The following is a 17,723-nucleotide window of genomic DNA, read 5'->3' as shown; positions in this document are numbered from 1 at the left end:
GACTTTTGGACTAATATGTGTCATTTACGTTCAGAGGTTTAATACCATGGTTATTTTCTTCACAGGTTATGAATGCCAAGTGAGCCCCCCATGACACAAGAAAGGTCATTAGCACTTTATTAATGATGGATACTGAGAGGAAACCGGAGAATGATGAGGATGAGAAAGTAAAAAAAGAAGCAAAAGACTTGGAAAATATTTCATCCCCTGATGTAGATGGTGGGCCTATATCCGATTTGGAATCCTCCGAGAATTCCACAAGCAAAAGAGGTCTTTCAGAATCATCAAACTTTGACAGTGTCGTTGTGGAGGAAGACGAAAATAAACATGCTTCCAAACGAATGAAATTAGCCGAGGCAGAGCCCCTTAAATCCGCGGAGCAGGGCGTTCGTGGATCAGAAACGTCTGAGAGCACAGTCTCAGAAGTGGACATCCCTTTAGAGGAGGTGGTGAAGGAGTCCCTCCTGAGTGACTGCTTGGATGGAAGCACATGTCTTCCCAATGCCTTCTCCCCTCTGGGCAGTTCAAGCACTGTTGACTCTGTTTCTCTGAAAACGGACACTGAAAAAAAGTCTGCTCAGGAGATGGTTTCCCTCAATCCAGAAAGAGAACCTCCTTTTCCCCTGAAAGAGATTAATGTTAGTTGTACCATTGGAAATGGAGAGACAGTTTTCAAGTGCAATGAGTGTGGTCATATGTTTTCTTCTTGCTCTGATTTGGAAAAGCATGCTGAATGTCACTTGCAACAGTCTAAGGAACATGCCTGCTGCCACTGTAGCCACAAAGCGGAGAGCAGTGCAGCTCTCCATATGCATGTCAGACAGACACATGGGCCACAGAAAGTCTTTTCTTGTGATCTTTGTGGTTTTCAGTGTGTGGAAGAAAACCTGTTGAATGCACATTATCTTGGCAAAACACATCTCCGGCGTCAGAATCTTGCTGCTCGTGGAGGATTTGTACAGATCTTAACAAAACAGCCTTTTCCTAAGAAACCATGTACTATGGGAACAAAAAATATTCATGCAAAACCAAGAGGTTCTAAACCAATAGCAAAGAATAGTGATTCAAAAGGATTACGAAATGTTGGAAGCAAATCTCAAGATTTCAGAGGAAGCATTTCTAAACAGAGTGGAAGTAGCAGTGAGCTCCTTGTGGAAATGACGCCTTCCAGGAATACTTCGTCGGAAAAAGGAGAGATTGTTGAAGAAAACATAACTGCCCCTGGAATGGTTCAAAATCCTGAAAACCAGAGTAAAAAGTTAGGAGCTTTAGTAACCTCGGAGGGTCTCTTAGATACATTGGAATCTACCAAAAATACGTTACAGTCAGCACATGGTGTCAGCACAGCCTTGAGACCGAGACCTGAGCGCAGTGTTCTCATGTTGGGTCATAGCTTCCGGAGACGAAGTGGCACTTTCACCTTAAAAGGCCAGGCAAAGAAAAGATTTAATCTTTTAGGAATTAATAAAAGAGGGACTAATGAAACTCAGAGGATGTATATGAAACACTTCAGAACACAGATGAAAACAAGTGATGCAGAGTCAACATCTAAACATGTAGAAACGAGTGGCAGTATCCACACTCTGTGCGTGACTTCCTTGGAAACCCAGGACCCGAAGCAGGACAAAAGAACCTCTCATATCCCGTGCTCCTTTGATTCTCTCACAGTCAGGCCAGCTTCTGACCATCAGATGTTGTGTACTTGTGCAGACTGTGGTCAGATAGCTACAAATAGAGCAGAGTTGGAAATCCATGTGAAAAGGTGCCACGCAAGAGAGATGAAATTTTACTGCCAGACATGTGACTTCTCCAGTATATCGAGGAGGGACTTAGATGAACATTTGCACAATAACCAGCATCAGCAAACTGCTTCTGCCCTCAGTTGTCAGTGTTGTTCGTTTATTTCCTTGAATGAAATAAATCTTAGAGACCATATGAAGGAAAAGCACAGTATGGGTTTTCTTTGTACTCCTTGTAATCTGTTCTTCTTGTCTGAGAAAGACATGGAAGAACACAAAACAACTGAGAAGCATGTTCGCTTATTGGTTCAACCAAAGACTTCTCAATCATTTAACAATGATTTGGTTTTACAGACTTTAAGTACTTTAGAATCGGAAAACACAAAAGATTCTATGAGTGAGTCGGGAAAAGCAGCTCAGGAAGAACCTGCTAAGCCCAGGGTAAGCCATGGAAATGAAGTAAGGCATTCAAGTAAGCCTCAGTTTCAATGTAAGAAGTGTTTTTATAAAACAAGGTCTTCCACCGTTCTTACAAGACACATAAAGCTCCGGCATGGTCAAGACTATCACTTTCTTTGTAAGGCATGTAACCTTTATTCATTAAGCAAAGAAGGAATGGAGAAACACATTAAGAGAAGCAAGCATCTTGAAAATGCTAAGAAAAATAATATTGGCTTAAGCTTTGAAGAATGTATTGAAAGGGTATGTATAGGTGCAAATGATAAAGAAGAAGAGTTTAACATTTCTGGAAATGGTAGGGTAGAAGGCCATGTCGAAGGTGTGCAATTACAGGAGCATTCCTGTCTTGAGAAGAGCATGCTAACTACCAAGGAACTGTCACAGTCTGGTATAATCACCAAAGAGGATGAATTAGCTCTGACCACTGCAAAGAGAGGGAGACCTAAAGGTAATATCTCAAGGACATGTTCGCATTGTGGTCTTTTGGCCTCTAGTATTACAAACTTGACTGTTCACATTAGACGAAAACACAGTCACCAATATAGTTATTTATGCAAAGTGTGTAAGTATTATACTGTAACTAAGGGAGATATGGAGCGTCACTGTGCCACCAAGAAACATAAAGGGCGGGTAGAAATAGAAGCAAATGGAAAACAAAGTTCAGATATCATTGTTGGCCCCGAAGTGAGTAACCTTGAAGCCTGTAGAAAGAACACCAACTCAGCGATGACCATTTCAGAAGAACACGCTAACAAGTCAGCTGACCTAGATACCTCCATTCCAGAAAAGCCAGTAGTAGAGCATGGAAATTCAATTGAAGTTGAAGTTGAAAATGTATTTCATGCCATAGATGGGGAAGTTAACAGTCACCTCACTGATAAAAAGGAACAAATCTCTCTAGAACCAGAGGACCTTGTCCAACAGGGGGATGCACACTCCCAGACAGATGTAATGGACACAAGTGATAATAAATGTACACACTGTGAGTTTAATGCTCACTCTTCTGCTTCTCTAGAACTGCACATAAAACGGAAACATACAAAAGAGTTTGCATTTTATTGCATGGCATGTGATTACTATGCTGTGACTCGTCGGGAGATGACTAGGCATGCAGCAACAGAAAAACACAAGATAAAAAGACAGTCTTACTTGAACTCTTCTAACGTAGAAGTGAGTTCTGCAGAAATGTCCAAAAACATCATTATAGCCGAAGAGCAGCAGCAACAAAATTCTGAAGAATTTCAAATAATTTCAGACCAACCATCTGAAATTCTTAAATCGAGAAATACTGCTGGTTCTATTTTGGATGAGAACACTAATTTGGATATGTCTAAAGTACTCTGTGCTCCTGACTCTGTGGAAATTGAGACTGAAGAAGACTCTAATCTCAGTGAAGATCATTCCTTTTGTGAAACTTTCCAACAGCCCCTTGCCAAGGATAAAGTTATGAAACCTGACGAGATAGTGTCCCTTAATATTTCCTCTAATTATGACTCCCCAAGAAAATTTCAGAATGAAAATTTGGGAAGCTCAGCTTTCAATTATGAGACAGTAAAGAAAAACCACAGTGTGTTGAATGACATCGTTGATCCAAATATTCATTGTGAGAGCGATGGAGGAAATGTAGGAGGTGATGCAGATAAGGTCTTTAGCAAACATGTGTGTGCTGGAGTTCTAGGTGGAGAGCAGTCAGCTGACAGCACCATCCCTGTTGTGATGGGAATGACAAGAGAACAGCTAAACCTAGAGAGCAGTGGTCAAAGCAAAGTTGGAAGTGTGCAGAGTTCAGAGGGTTTGAAAGATAGGCAAGAAGATCCTGTTCTGGAGAATAAGGAAATTCTGATGAATTCCCAACATGAAACTAAAATTATTTTGGAAGAGGATGGTCCGGCTTCTGATAGCACAGTTGAAAGTAATGATGTTTATGAAACTATAATCAGTATTGATGATAAAGGACAGGCCACGTATCGTTTTGGCCGGTTTGATTCCTCCATAATAAGAATAAAGAACCCTGAAGATGGTGAATTGATAGATCAGTCTGAAGATGGTCTTATAGCAACAGGAGTGACAATTAGTGAGTTGCCTTTAAAAGACTGTGCTCAAGGTGTGAGAAAGAAGAAATCTGAAGGTAGTTCCTTTGGTGAATCCACACGAATCCGTTGTGATGACTGTGGCTTCTTAGCAGATGGTTTGAGTGGACTGAATGTTCACATAGCCATGAAGCATCCTACAAAAGAGAAACACTTTCATTGTTTACTGTGTGGAAAATCCTTCTATACGGAGAGCAACCTTCATCAGCATTTGGCTAGTGCTGGGCATATGAGAAATGAACAGGCCAGCGTGGAAGAGCTTCCAGAGGGAGGGGCCACCTTTAAATGTGTCAAGTGTACAGAGCCCTTTGATTCTGAACAGAATTTATTTCTGCATATTAAAGGGCAGCATGAGGAACTGCTACGGGAGGTGAATAAGTACATAGTGGAAGACACTGAGCAAATCAACCGAGAGAGAGAGGAAAATCAGGGAAATGTGTGCAAGTATTGTGGGAAGATGTGTCGAAGTAGCAATTCCATGGCATTTCTAGCACACATTCGCACTCACACAGGTATGTAAACCACAGCAAACTTCTATTTACCTATAAAGTGCACAGGAATGATAAAATGTGGACGTTTGTTCCTGTCTGAGCATTGGGGTACTTGCTGCATTTGCTTGTTGACCTTCCACCTAGTTCACATTGTCCTGCAGTGGGGCGCTCTCTCGACATCTGCCATGAGTCCTTGCTGTCACTTAGCATTTCTAAAGGTATTTAAGCCTTAGTGATTCCAAAGGCAGGTTATTTGACAAATTTCTTTTCGTTTTATCAAAAACACCTAGTTCGTCTGATGCCTTTGTTAAATTCTTGTCTCTTTCAGCTGTCAGTTGTTTCTAAGTCCTAATTGTTTGGTGCTCCAAGGTATCTATTAAGTGGCACTTTGGGTTTCAGAGGACATATTAAATGGCTTTTGAGGAATGGGATAATAAAAATTTTCTTAAAATTTTAAGGATTTAAAAATATTTGTTGCCAGATAGTTTATATCCAAAAGTGTGACTCCCAGGCAACAAGATTCTACTTTCAAGGATCAAAATTAGTCAATGCTTTTCAAAGTTAATATGTCCTGAGGATTTGTTTTTTGTGAAGGTAGCACCTGATTTAGTTTCTGTGCTGTGTCACATGTAGTGTTCCATTTTATTGTTTAATTTTGGGTAGAAATTTTTTTTAAACTTTTTTTTTGGTGGAAAATGCATAAGCTACTGTTCTAAATTTATGTAAAAATTCAGTGCACTGTTTCTATAAACCTGCCATACATTCTTTATTTTAAATAGACAGCTTTTCTAAATCATTGTACTCTGCTTAGACAAGTTCTGTCTCCATGGTGGAATTTATGAGTGGATTTGAATAATAAATTCACATTTCAATGAACATATTTTCATTAAAACTGTAAGGTTTATTTTACTGTACTTTTAAATAATGGCTTATTATTAAAGCTATACTTTAAATTCATGCAGTTTTTGAAACTTAGTGCATGGTTACAAGGAGGAAGACAAAAGAGTATGAAACATTATTAATAGGATGATTAAAGATAGATAAAAGTTTTTCATTGAAGAAAGTAACAGAGCATAAGTAACTTGCATAAGGTTAATCTAGCTAAATATAAACATTGTACTCTTGGTGTCAACTCTTCTCATGCAATAGAGCCATTTTTGGGGAATAAGTCCAAATACATACTTGTTGGCATTATTAATATCTCTGTCAGTACTGTGTTGCAGGTCACTTCCTGAAATAATATGGTTTTAGAAATCAGACTTGTTCACATGCGCAGAAAATATGTACTTTCTTAATATGCCCTCTTAAGGCAGATAAAACTGAATAAAACTAAGAGGAAGATGCTAATGGAGCTCTTTTTAGAATTCTTTATGCAACTGTCTGGTCAAGACATGTTGCTTATAATTGATGTGTCCATTACTTGAATTCTCTTGTAATTATAGTCAATAAGTCTTGTAAATGTGTTAAAGCTCACTAAAAGCATACAAATTCAAGAACAGAGTAAGGCTAATAATTTAAAATAATCAATGTAGGCATTTCAGCACTTAATTTCCCTTGTGTGTTGATAGCTGATCATTCTTAATCCATTAAGATTTATTTAGTCGTTTACAATGCAAAATAGGTTTGCACTGGTCACTTGTGCCATTTGAAAATGTCCACCAGGTTAAGTGCAGAATGTAGTCCATTAGTCTTCCTTGACTATATGTATTAATTGCATTTAAAATCAAGTTAATGTGGATGTGAAAGTGAGGTAACTATCAATATGTGACAAAGTAACCCTACTTATATAAGTTACATCATTGATTGTAACATTTAGTAAAAGTTAGCATACTTTTTAACATCTTATGTTAGGCTTATCAGCAAGTACATTTTTATTGTGTTCTGAAGCACCACAGAGTACTGTTTCTGAGTACACAATGCGGTCTACTATTTCAATTTTGCAAGTCATTTTTTGGGGGAAGTTGCTTTCCAGGTTTTAATCCAATCCAGGTTTTTTTCTTGGGGCATCTTAGAATGAATTGCTTTTCGGATACTTTGCTTATGTCCCTGAAATAGTAATGCAGGGACTGTTATTAATGGTTAACTGGAAAAGGGCTTATTCTTCCAATCCCTGTTTTCATATTTTGTGATTTACTATATGTTTTATGTAACCTTTTCTTCCTGTCTTTAACACTATGATAAAAGCAGCATTCTAAGAAATAAATGAGTTTTGGTTATCAATAATTGTAGGAAAAAAGCATCCTGGAGTTTGCCTGTGCGTTTGCTGGTATGCCACCCTCAGCATGACCGGGAAGAGCAGTGTCTCCTTTCTCATTACGTTAGTAGTACAAAAAAAGCTGTTCATTTTCTCTCCTGCATTATTCCGTTAGAGTTTTAATTTTATGTAACATGGCAGATGTCATTAAGCTGGAGACTGTCTGAAGCCTTTCATCTCATGTTCCGGGTGCACTCATCACTTGTGCTGTTTGAAAATGTTCGCATGTGGGGAGCTAGGGAGTCCTGTGACTTCACTAAAAAATTCTCAAGTTGGGGCTGGTATGTTTGCTACTTAATCCGTGACAGTTTACAAGCCGAGTCAGTTGGGGAAGAGACGGTCAGGAGAGTTAGTCTGTGGCCTCGAAGCACAGTGAGAACAGGGGCTCTCCTTTGTTCGCTGCTTCATCTCTGCACCCTACACATAGCTGGCTCTCAGTGTTTGTTGAATGAATGAATAAATGAGTCAGCAGATGAATGAATGAAGTGATCAATATTTAGGGAGGATTGTAGAATCGAGGCTCTAATTGAGAAGCATTAGATGCTGGGTTATATATGCCTTACTTGGTTCTTTAAGACCTAAAGTTTTATTATCTTTTTAATGTTAATGTCACATCCCTTTTGCATAGCAATGAGCAATAACTCATGTTGAGGAATGCCTGTGTAGGTCTGAGTGAAGACTTAGTTTTTAACATCGTTGGCATTCTTTTGGTAAAATTGTAAGGTGCCAGAAAGCTAGAGAGCCTCTTTCGTTTTTCCCTTTCAAAAAAACCTCACAGGCCAAATTAAAAGAAAAAAATCTACTAAGGATAATGCTGTCCTAAGGAGTGGAACTATTTAAAATAATATTCACAGTTTATAATAATCACAATGTACCTGAGAGAAAGAGAAATTTAGAAATATATGGTTTTACAAATTTTGCCTTATAAACACTGTGCCTGGATTAATTTTGGGATGTGCATAGCAAGCTTAAAAATGGAAACATTATCAGTTAGAAAAAGACAAAACTTTTTCTTCTTGTATTGAAAAGCATTATCTCTAGTTCACTTGTATTTGAATTTTTATGACACAGAAAGGAGATGTTAAAACACAGTCTACTCTGAATATAAGATAGGAAAAATAGTCAGGGCCTCCGTGATTTCTGCATGAGAGCAACCAACCAAAGAGCTGATTTGTGTGTTGTCACCACACCATCATGATCACTGAGACCTGAAGGCACCAAGGAGCCACGCATAGTCAGCTGAAAACACAGGTCTGTCTGGCCGCTCATGGCACATGTGCCAACACCAGGAGGAGCTCATCACAGTGTCAGTGCAGTGTGAGCAAGAGAAAAACTGGAATCCCAAATGCACAAGATCTTTTAATTCCTTTTACCAAAATTGTGATGCAGATGTTGAGAGAGCTTTATCTTCTCTTTTTGGGGTCCTGATGTTATCGTTAGTTAGTAATTTCCTAATTACCTTGTTATCTGTAATGCATTTTAATTTAAAGTACAGGGAAATTGGTTCTTCTCACTCTTTTATAAGTCCTTTCATAGAATTCTGTGTTGAGATGAAATGTTTCAAAGTAGTGATAGGCTTAGTTTTATCAGAATCATTTAAATAAACTGTAGTTTCTAATGTGATTGATAGAATGTGATTGCTGTAAGCTGCAGTCTCAACCTGCTTTTGACATTTAAACATATAAAGCTGACTAGATATAACCATTCAGGTGCTAAATATATTTTACATCTACTTCTAACAGTAGAAATGGAAGTATTAAGAGATCTGGCTTCATTGTCATTGAACTGTGAAATATTCAACCTTGTCTGCCCGTGCTTAGTACTGTTGACTTTTTTATTTCCGTTAGAAGATTAAAATTAAATGCTTCACTATTTTTGTCAGCTTTTGGAAATTAAATTGAAATTTAAGACTAAAATTTTTTACTGAGTGCTTCAATTTCAACAAAGTATTCTTGGAGGATTTTTTTTTCAAGGGCACTGCACAAAGCTTCATTGATCAAATATAATTTATTACAATTTTTAAAATTTGAGCTCTTTTTGTATATTTATTAAAGTCTACATATTTCATATTCTTTCTAACTGTATTAGAAGAGATATTTCACCAAATAGGTACTAAACATGATACGAAAATCCAGAAACATATTGTACTGATTTTAAACTGTGATTTTTATGATTTTGATTTATCTTTTGAAGATTTAGTGGTTAGAAAATTGGAAAATGGTATATACATGTTAGACTTTAAAAGAGTGTTGCTTCCCATTGCTGTGGGTACTGATTGTCTGTTAGTAACTATGTTCTAGTTATAGTCTGTCTGTTACTGACACCAAATTTGTCGACTCTGAAATAATTTTATTTTCTCATTTTTGAGTATAGGTTAACCTTATTTCTTTATGAAATAAAAAAAAGTTGTTGCTTTGCTTTTTTACTTATTTTTGTTACTGTCCTTTTTATGATGAAATATTTGTTCTTGAAATCAATAATAACCAAAATGTCAGTACATTTGGTTTGCAGAATCATCACAGATTTTTGACTATAAAATGATCATAAAAGCAAATAATTTATCCACTATATACTTTTACTTTGTTATTAAAATAGTAACATAGTGAATCATTTGGGATAAATGTCAGAAAAAAAATCTGAAATACCATTATTAATGTGAATAAATTCAAAGCTGCAGAAATATGAGGAAGCAAGGAGGTGGCCACTGAGAAATTTATTTGATAATAAATATACCTTGAAAAATATCATCTACTCTGTATGCATTCATGTTTTAAAAATATTTTAAAATATTCCATTTTAAATGTCAAGTGACTTTAAAAGATATTTTTGTGAATTATAAGAAAAATATTTAAAATTACTTTAGCTCATCTCATCTACTTAGTGCTGCTCAATTGTATCACTTTTGATTTTAAATCTCAGAAATGTTATTGACAGTTAGGAACACTCACTGAAACATTAACGTCCTCTTGGTGGAGTAAGTATGGAATGCAGGTCCATTCAAGTTACCACGGAATGCAAGGATTCCCTTCTGGGGACAGAAATTTGTAATTAGATTAAAAGTATGATTTAAGATCTAGGCCTCTTTTTAAACTATCAGTAATGTATTATTCAAATTCAAATCATATTTTATGTTAAATTTACTTAGGATCAAAACCATTCAAGTGCAAGATATGCCATTTTGCAACAGCTCAGCTTGGCGATGCCAGAAACCATGTCAAAAGGCACCTTGGGATGAGGGAATACAAGTGTCATGTCTGTGGGTGAGTAAATTGAAACCATCTCTACCGTGGTGAACCAGGAAGCATGTGCAGGATATCCATTGTTTCAGAATTCAAAACTGATATGAGTAAGAGTGGCTAAAATTATGCATGCGTATCCTCCTTTCCATTGTTATGGTAAATTCCTTAAATACAGTTATGACATTCTTCTCCCACTTCTAATCCTGTACTGAAGATGAGCAATTTTATGGGCTACAAGGTCAATTTGAACCTGTAATCTGTAAATTGACTAAATTATAGGATGTTCATTCACATTGCCAGAGAGAACTGTAAATTCCATTTAAAGACATAAAAAAATACATAATATAGCTTTGGGAGTGTATATGCATGTTTTTTTTTCTTTTGCTATACAGCTTTAATTTTAATCACATTAATGGCTCTTTGGATCCATTGGCATATTCTATAAGGAAAAAAGCAAAAAAAAAGATTTAATTTCAGACAGTGGCTTACTGATTTTTGTAAGGATGAAGCTTAAAGAAACAGTGTGTGTATAATGTGTGTTTTTGTGTAACTTTATTTCAAAACTTGTTTTCCTTTTTTGGTTAATGGCTCTTTCCTCTAAAGAATTATTCACAATGTTTAATTGTCACTCAAATGTGTTGCATTTAATAGGAAGCAGTGAGATGCCTTAATGCAAAACTAATTAATTTAGCAGAAATGTTCAAAAGGTTTTAAAATGCCATGACATCTGTGGTATATCATAGGACATTCAGAGCTGGATTTTAATACCCTACTTCTGATTAAAAATATATTTTAATATTATAATGCTGGAGAAATTAACTAATAAGTGCATATCATGTAAAAACACTTTATGTGAAACCTGAGAAACTTGCAATTCTTATGGCTAATTCACAAAATACTACAGGTTCAATGAAATTACGCAATGTGTATATGTTATGTTAGGTTTATTTTTTTAGCCCAAGATTCTTCTGCTTGGCACTACTGTGTAAATATCTTTTAAGTCCAAAAAAACTTCTGTTTTTTGTTGGGCAGTACATTTCATCCCAGGATACAGTTGTAATTTTTGACCCTTAAGATAGTTTTACAGATAACTTTGTGAGCACTTTTATTAACCATGGTCTGTGATGTATTCATTGGCAGAATTGATGGGTCAGTGACTTGCAACTAAAGTAAATGAAGACAAACCTTTGTCCTGGAGCCCCTGAAGATCAGTGGGAGAATGAGTTCTGTTGTTCCTGATTTTAGCTGCAAGGGTCGAGTGCCAAATGGTTCATTTTAATTACTCTGGGTCTTGGAATTTTAAAAGATATCTCATTTATTGTTTTTATCATATGAGCTATGGGAAGGAGGAAAGCCCTGACTCCAGTGAAAATTTGCTATTACATGGCAATAAGCAGTTTCTTCCTCATTTCTGCAAAATAAGTAAACAATTTTTGCATACTCTGTTATTTTGAAATCTAATTCCATTCATTTTTTTCTTAGGATTACTAAGACCCTGGAAAGAGAAGAAACTTTTTCAGAGAACAGTTCTGACATATGTAGCATCAAAAACAATACATGATTGATGGGCTTTGAGTGTGTAATTTGAACAGTGCACACTTTGCTTAGCTCATTGCTTACCACATACAACTGAATTGTTGCATTGGAGGTTTATACATTTGATTCCCAAGATAGAGAATTATAAATACATATGGATACATTGAGTTTTATGCTGCTATCATAGAGGTCTTACATGTATGTGTGTGTAGCAAAAGCAATCTAGAGTTCAAAATTGTATGTCTTAGAACTTATGGCAGTCATTGAATTTTATTTGACTATGAGATAATAGTTCTGTTAATTTTTTAAAGTGAAATTTGATTTAAAAGTTACATAACAGTAATTTTTACAAGATAGATATTTTCACAGTGAAGCTAAAAGTTCTGAAGAATTGCAGTAAACTGAAGAATGCCTATTGCTCTATGTAGTTGAAACAATAATGAGTTACATACCCTTTAGTGTTAAAGAAAAAGTATCATAGATTGTTCTGTATTTCAGTGTTTCAAAGGGGTGGGGCAGTCTGTAGGTAAATTAAAGTGAAAAACAAAGAAAAAAAGGAAGAATTTGGCTATCCGATTAGTAGCAGTAGAGAACATTGGTACATTAACATCACTGACAATGTCAATTCATTATCATTGATGGCTAAATAATCTTGGAAATGCTCAGTGGACCTATTAGTTCCTGAACATAAGCAGCTCATGCTGCATTTCTTCATTAGCTTTAATTGCAATAAATTTTACCTTTTAAAAAATCATGCTTTAAGAGGTGAAGTGATCTTTCAGGAACATTAACTCTATAATTTTGTCACAAACAGAAGGTCCTGCACGATGTTTTCCTTTCTGCAATAGTTAGTTTCCCAGTCTCTGTCTTTTAGAATTTTAATAATGACCTCTTCATTATTTGAGTCGTAAGACATAAAACTGTTTTTCAAATAGTTGTGATTGAGTGATAATATATAAAAATAGTGAGGCAGGCACATTTTTAAAATGAAATTATTACTGACAATGTTGTACCATTTTTTCTTAGTTACCTCTTGGTTTTCTTGAAAAAAACTAATATTTTATGGTGAAATTGATGAAAACAGCAGACAGTGCATTCTGTTGAATTGAGCTCAATTTTAATGTTTCTGATTATTTGTGATTGTTTGACTTCTTTTCATATCTGCATATAAGATGATTGTAAATGCCATCAAGTATGTGTCTTATATTTTTACTAAGGCTTAGGTTAGGGGCTGTGCACTAGCTACTCCCTTACCATAAACTGCCTTTTACACTTTTGTTTAAGAGTTTAGACCTGTGGTGATTTTCTTTAAATCTTTAAGCTCAATTTTAAGGTATCTTTTTTCCCCCCTCATTGGCAAATCTTACCACAGTGTATCGTGGATTTCAGTTAGTTGACAAAGAAGCTGAATGTACTGGATGTCTAATTCTTATTAGGTAGCTAGGATTCAGAATTCAGGATTTAAGTTTTGTTTACCCATGATTTACATGCTCATGTCATAGTAAAAATTTCAAAAATGTAGTGCTTTGCACTTCCCATTTAAGAACATGTTATAGATAACTTCATTAAAAGCCTTTTATTTTACTTTCACTTTTAGGAGGAGCAATTTTTGAATAGTACAGTTTCTTACATCTGAGTGTGATGTCAAGAGGAATTTTATAGAATATATGAGTGGGTGGATTTATATTTAGCACTTGATGGATGGTTAACATGAAAATGTGCTATGGGTATGACATAGGGTTTAGTGGGGGAGAAAATAAGAAATAAAGCAAGCATCCCTATACAGAAGTTAATAATTTTGTTGGGAACATATATTTAAAAATAGGCTAAACGTATTTTTACTAAATCAGTGAGCTCTACTTTTGTTTTTTTCAGTAGTTAAAAACTTGACAATCTCAGTGGCTTGAGAAAGTCATTATAGATACCATGTTTTGTTAAATTCATTTAATTTTATTTTAATACTCTCTCTGTGTATATATATATATATACACCCCTCCCCACACAATAGTGTGTATAGTACTCTCTAATAAATAGTATTTATGCAGTGCTCTGGTTTAGTGTACACCTTACTTAACATTCATTTCATTTGTTGATCTCTGTGGTTTCATAGGATTGTTTATCTCATGTTTCTTATCCCCATTGTACAGATGGTAAGCTTGAGAGTGAAAGGGGGTTTAGAGATGGACTTAAATTATGCACTGGTAATGGTAGACTACTCTTCCCTGCCTTTTAACTGTCTCTTTTCTTTATTTCTCTGCTTTTGCAATATCTATTGTTTGGGTTACTGGCTGTCCTTTGTACTTATTTGTTTCTCTTTAGGTTCTTTCCGCTAGCATGTGATAACTGTAACTTGTCTCCTTCCAGCCCTCAGCCACTTTTGTTTTCTGCTTTTCCTCAGATTTACATTCTTTGAAAAAAAATTTCTTGCGCAGTGTTTTGCATTAATATTCTGGTATTCGGTCTTTTTTTTTTTTTTTTCTATTTCTTCCTCCGTTTCACTTTTCTCATATTAAAGTGTTAAAAATAATTTTATTATTTTTCCCCATTGTTCTTTATGTGTTGATAATTTATTGCACTTAAGTGGTTACAAATTGAACTTGTTAGTATAATAGAGAGAGGTAAGTGCCTAAAAAAGTGAGGATTTTACTGTCTTTCCATTAGGATAAGAAGCGTAAAATTGATCAATTTGGGTTATTGTTTTTGTTTTTCATTACTAGTTACTAAAAAATAAAAGAATAGAAAACTAGTAAGTAGCCTCTGATTTCAGTAAACCTAGGAAATGATACCTAACTTTTGTGTGCCATTGTTCACAAAGACTCCAGTATGCGTGATTTAGGGATTATGTTATTTTCTGATTGATTTTCCTATATGTCGTCTTGAATCTTGTGCATAGAGTTAAGTAGTTGAGTGGAACTTACCTAATGAAGAGAGAATAAAGGCATTTTCTCAATCTGTCACCTCTGGGTTCATGGAAAGATTCTAGACATTTTCTATTGTGTATTAATGTTCTTATGAACTGTTTATTCTTAGTTGGTTTAAGAAACCTTAAATAGAAAGTTACTAATGCAGTAAAACTCTTTTTTTTGGTGTGTGTGGCATTACCTAGTTTTTGTGCATTAGAAGGGATCTCTATGTAGATGATTATAATGTCACTTTCTGACCTTTGCAGCTTGAATAATTGTAAATCATTGCTTCATAACGTGTCAGAGAATGTCTGTACTAGGCAATTAAATGGCAGAATATAATAGACCAAATTATTGCCTGTCATGTTTTCAACAACACAGTTAGTATTTGAGTTACACTTAATCATTACGTGCATTAGCAACTTCATTGGAATCCAGCTTCAGGCTGAGCATGAAATACATTGCATTATTTAAACCTCTAATGGTACAAGTCATTTATTTGTGTTGAAGTGTACAACATGCAGAGTTTCATAAAGCAAGGAACACTCGAGAGCTTAATTTATCCAAATCAAAGTCTAAATGCAGATAAACACAAGTGGCAAAAATTAGTAATTTTTATAGGCTGGAAATATTTAAAAATACATGGTTGTGGGTAATTGTAGGCAGCAGGAATAAATTAAAATCACTATTTTTAGTCTGTTCTGAGAACTAAAGCTTTGTATACCTAAATCATTGAAAGCACCATGGAATTGCATTTTTAGCTGAGCAATTAATTACACCCATCATATCTACAGAAGTATCTAAATAAGATAAGTATTTGGTTCAGCTGGTTGTTTTGGTTAAAGAGATATAGATAGAAAAAGTTTGCTTTATATTGTGGCAGGAATTATGCTTGTACAATATAAAGTGCAGCGTCTCTCAGTTTTGTAAAAAACATCTAAATTAACATTAAAATACTCTTATTATTAGGGTGTATTACATATTTTATCCATATAATATTTTAATGCTTTTTGTTTAATGATATATTTTTGTCTTTAGTTTGAAATTTTAAAAATGCCACGTTAATGATTACTGTCTCGCTTCGTGTCAGTGAGGAATACAAAATTAACAAAGTCCTTGAAATACTGGTTAAATATTGTATTTAAACAATGTGGACATTGTTTTATATACAAATCATTTTGTAGTTTGAAAATCTAAGAGATCTCTTAGTTATAATACTAAAATTAAAAAAACTTGTTCTTGGACATGATTCTAGAGTATTTTCCAGTGAAGTATTGTATAAATCCAGGAGAGAGTTGGAGTAAGGGTAGGACAATGGAGAAAAAGCAGAGGAAGCTGTTCCTGGGCTCTCCTCACAGTGAAAGGACAGCACCTTTGTCACCACCATCCCCTCTGCTGCTTTTTTGTGGTGGTGTTTTCTTGAATTTTTTCCATGGAAGAGTAGGGTCAGAGATTTGTCCCAAGGCCGTAAGTATGATCAACCTATAACAAAATAGAAATAAAATACACATTGTCATTTCTGGGTGTTGTAGTTGAAGACGTTGACCTCTGCCTCTGAGGACTTTTCCAGCGATGAAGTCACATCTCAGTGACTGATCCTTTACTTTTATTTTACAATGGCTCCGTGTTGACTTAAAAACCTATGTGGAGTCTCAGGGTTCTTTAGTGGAAGAATCCTGACCCCTGCAGTGGAATGCAGGCGAGTAGCCTCTCTTCTGTTCTCCTTCGCCTGTCCTGTGATTTTTTTAATTGTTAACTTGTTTTCTTCCCCCTCTTCCTGTTCATGTGTTTCTGAAAGTCCTTTGTTTTCTGGAGGATTTCGCTCTTTCCTTTGCTCAAGACTGAATGAGAGGAGGTGTTGGAAGTGAAAATAGGAGAGAAGCATAACCACTGATTTGTGTATTCGTTCATTCATTTCCCTCTGGGCAGATTCTTTGGAGTTTCCTCTTCATGCAGGCCCAGTGACCAGGTGGTGCAAAGGCCCTGTGGTCATGTGCTCCAAGTAGGAGAGACAGACATGAGTAGAGACGCACTACAGGATGAGAGCAAGGACAGTGGTCCACAGCGGGGGGTACTTGGCTCTGCTTAGGAGCAGCAGGAAGGTATTCTTTAAGAGGTTATGTTTGAATTGGATCTTAAAGGATAAGGAGGTATTCACAAGGCAAAGTTGGACATTTTTAATAGAGGAAACAAAAGAGTGAAAGAGCAAAAGTAGTGGAGTATGGAATAGCATGGCATATTAAGAACACTGCAAGAAATTCCTGGAGTATAAGTGGCTAGATGGGGTGAAGTGGGGGATTTTTAAAATATTAAATAACATTTATGGGGCATCAATATGTGCCAGTGCTGTTAGTCTTTAGAGTTAAAAAGAGCAAAACAATAACTGCCCCAGATGGATGGAGAAAGCTCAGGTAGAGAAATGCCCAGGTCTTAGCATCCAGTTTGGAGACAGTTTGTCGGAGAGGTAGCGTTTGATACGGAGGTGAGTGGGGATTAGGCAGATGACCAGGGGCGGCCCATTGCGGGCAGGGTTCAGGGATGGTCAGCCAGCAGCATGGTATGTTCAGGAGCTGCAAGGAGTTCAGTGCTGCCAGTGGTGAGATTGTGAAGCGGGGGGACAGTTCCCAGGACGGTTGTGTGGGGCAGGCAGGGCCGGATCACACAGCTGTGCCAAGCTGAGGGGTTGGATGCTGCCCTTTTCCTCTGCTTTTCCTCAATTCTTTTTTTACTTGTCTGATTTCCTTCCAGTTTTGTGGACTGTGAATAGGCAGGGAAGGGAGGAAATAGAGAGCCTGGTGGGAAGGGAATTGCTGCTTCAGAATCAAGGAGCATGGGAATTGACCATAGGAATTATTTTTAACAGAATTTCACTGTTTGTAATTTTAATTAGGAATGTTATTGATTGTGGATAATTGTAATGAAAACAGGTTGACACCAGTTCCATATAACCTAATGCATCATAGTTCCAAATACTAATTACAAGGACACACAATTATGTGGCCATGCTGCAGA

At 36.1% G+C, this 17,723-nt stretch overlaps 1 protein-coding gene across 4 annotated transcripts in view; it reads left to right on the top strand.

Annotated features, from left to right (window-relative positions):
* The window catches only part of ZNF407 (zinc finger protein 407), a 448,885-nt gene that overhangs the window by 29,964 nt on the left and 401,198 nt on the right, over positions 1 to 17,723 (top strand). For all 4 annotated transcript variants that reach the window (XR_011504354.1, XM_070512851.1, XM_070512852.1 and 1 more), the window contains exons 2-3: positions 66 to 4,800; positions 10,179 to 10,293. Coding sequence is in view for 3 of the 4 variants with exons in the window: in XM_070512851.1 (XP_070368952.1) it covers positions 123 to 4,800; positions 10,179 to 10,293 (4,793 nt within the window). In the remaining variant the exon portion in view is untranslated. The remainder of the gene's footprint in view (positions 1 to 65; positions 4,801 to 10,178; positions 10,294 to 17,723) is intronic.

Source organism: Equus asinus, chromosome 7 (genome assembly GCF_041296235.1).
Source record: "Equus asinus isolate D_3611 breed Donkey chromosome 7, EquAss-T2T_v2, whole genome shotgun sequence".
In the NCBI taxonomy this organism is placed as follows: Eukaryota; Metazoa; Chordata; class Mammalia; order Perissodactyla; family Equidae; genus Equus; species Equus asinus.
Note: the sequence above shows the minus strand (reverse complement) of the source record. Positions and strands in the feature narration are given on the sequence as shown.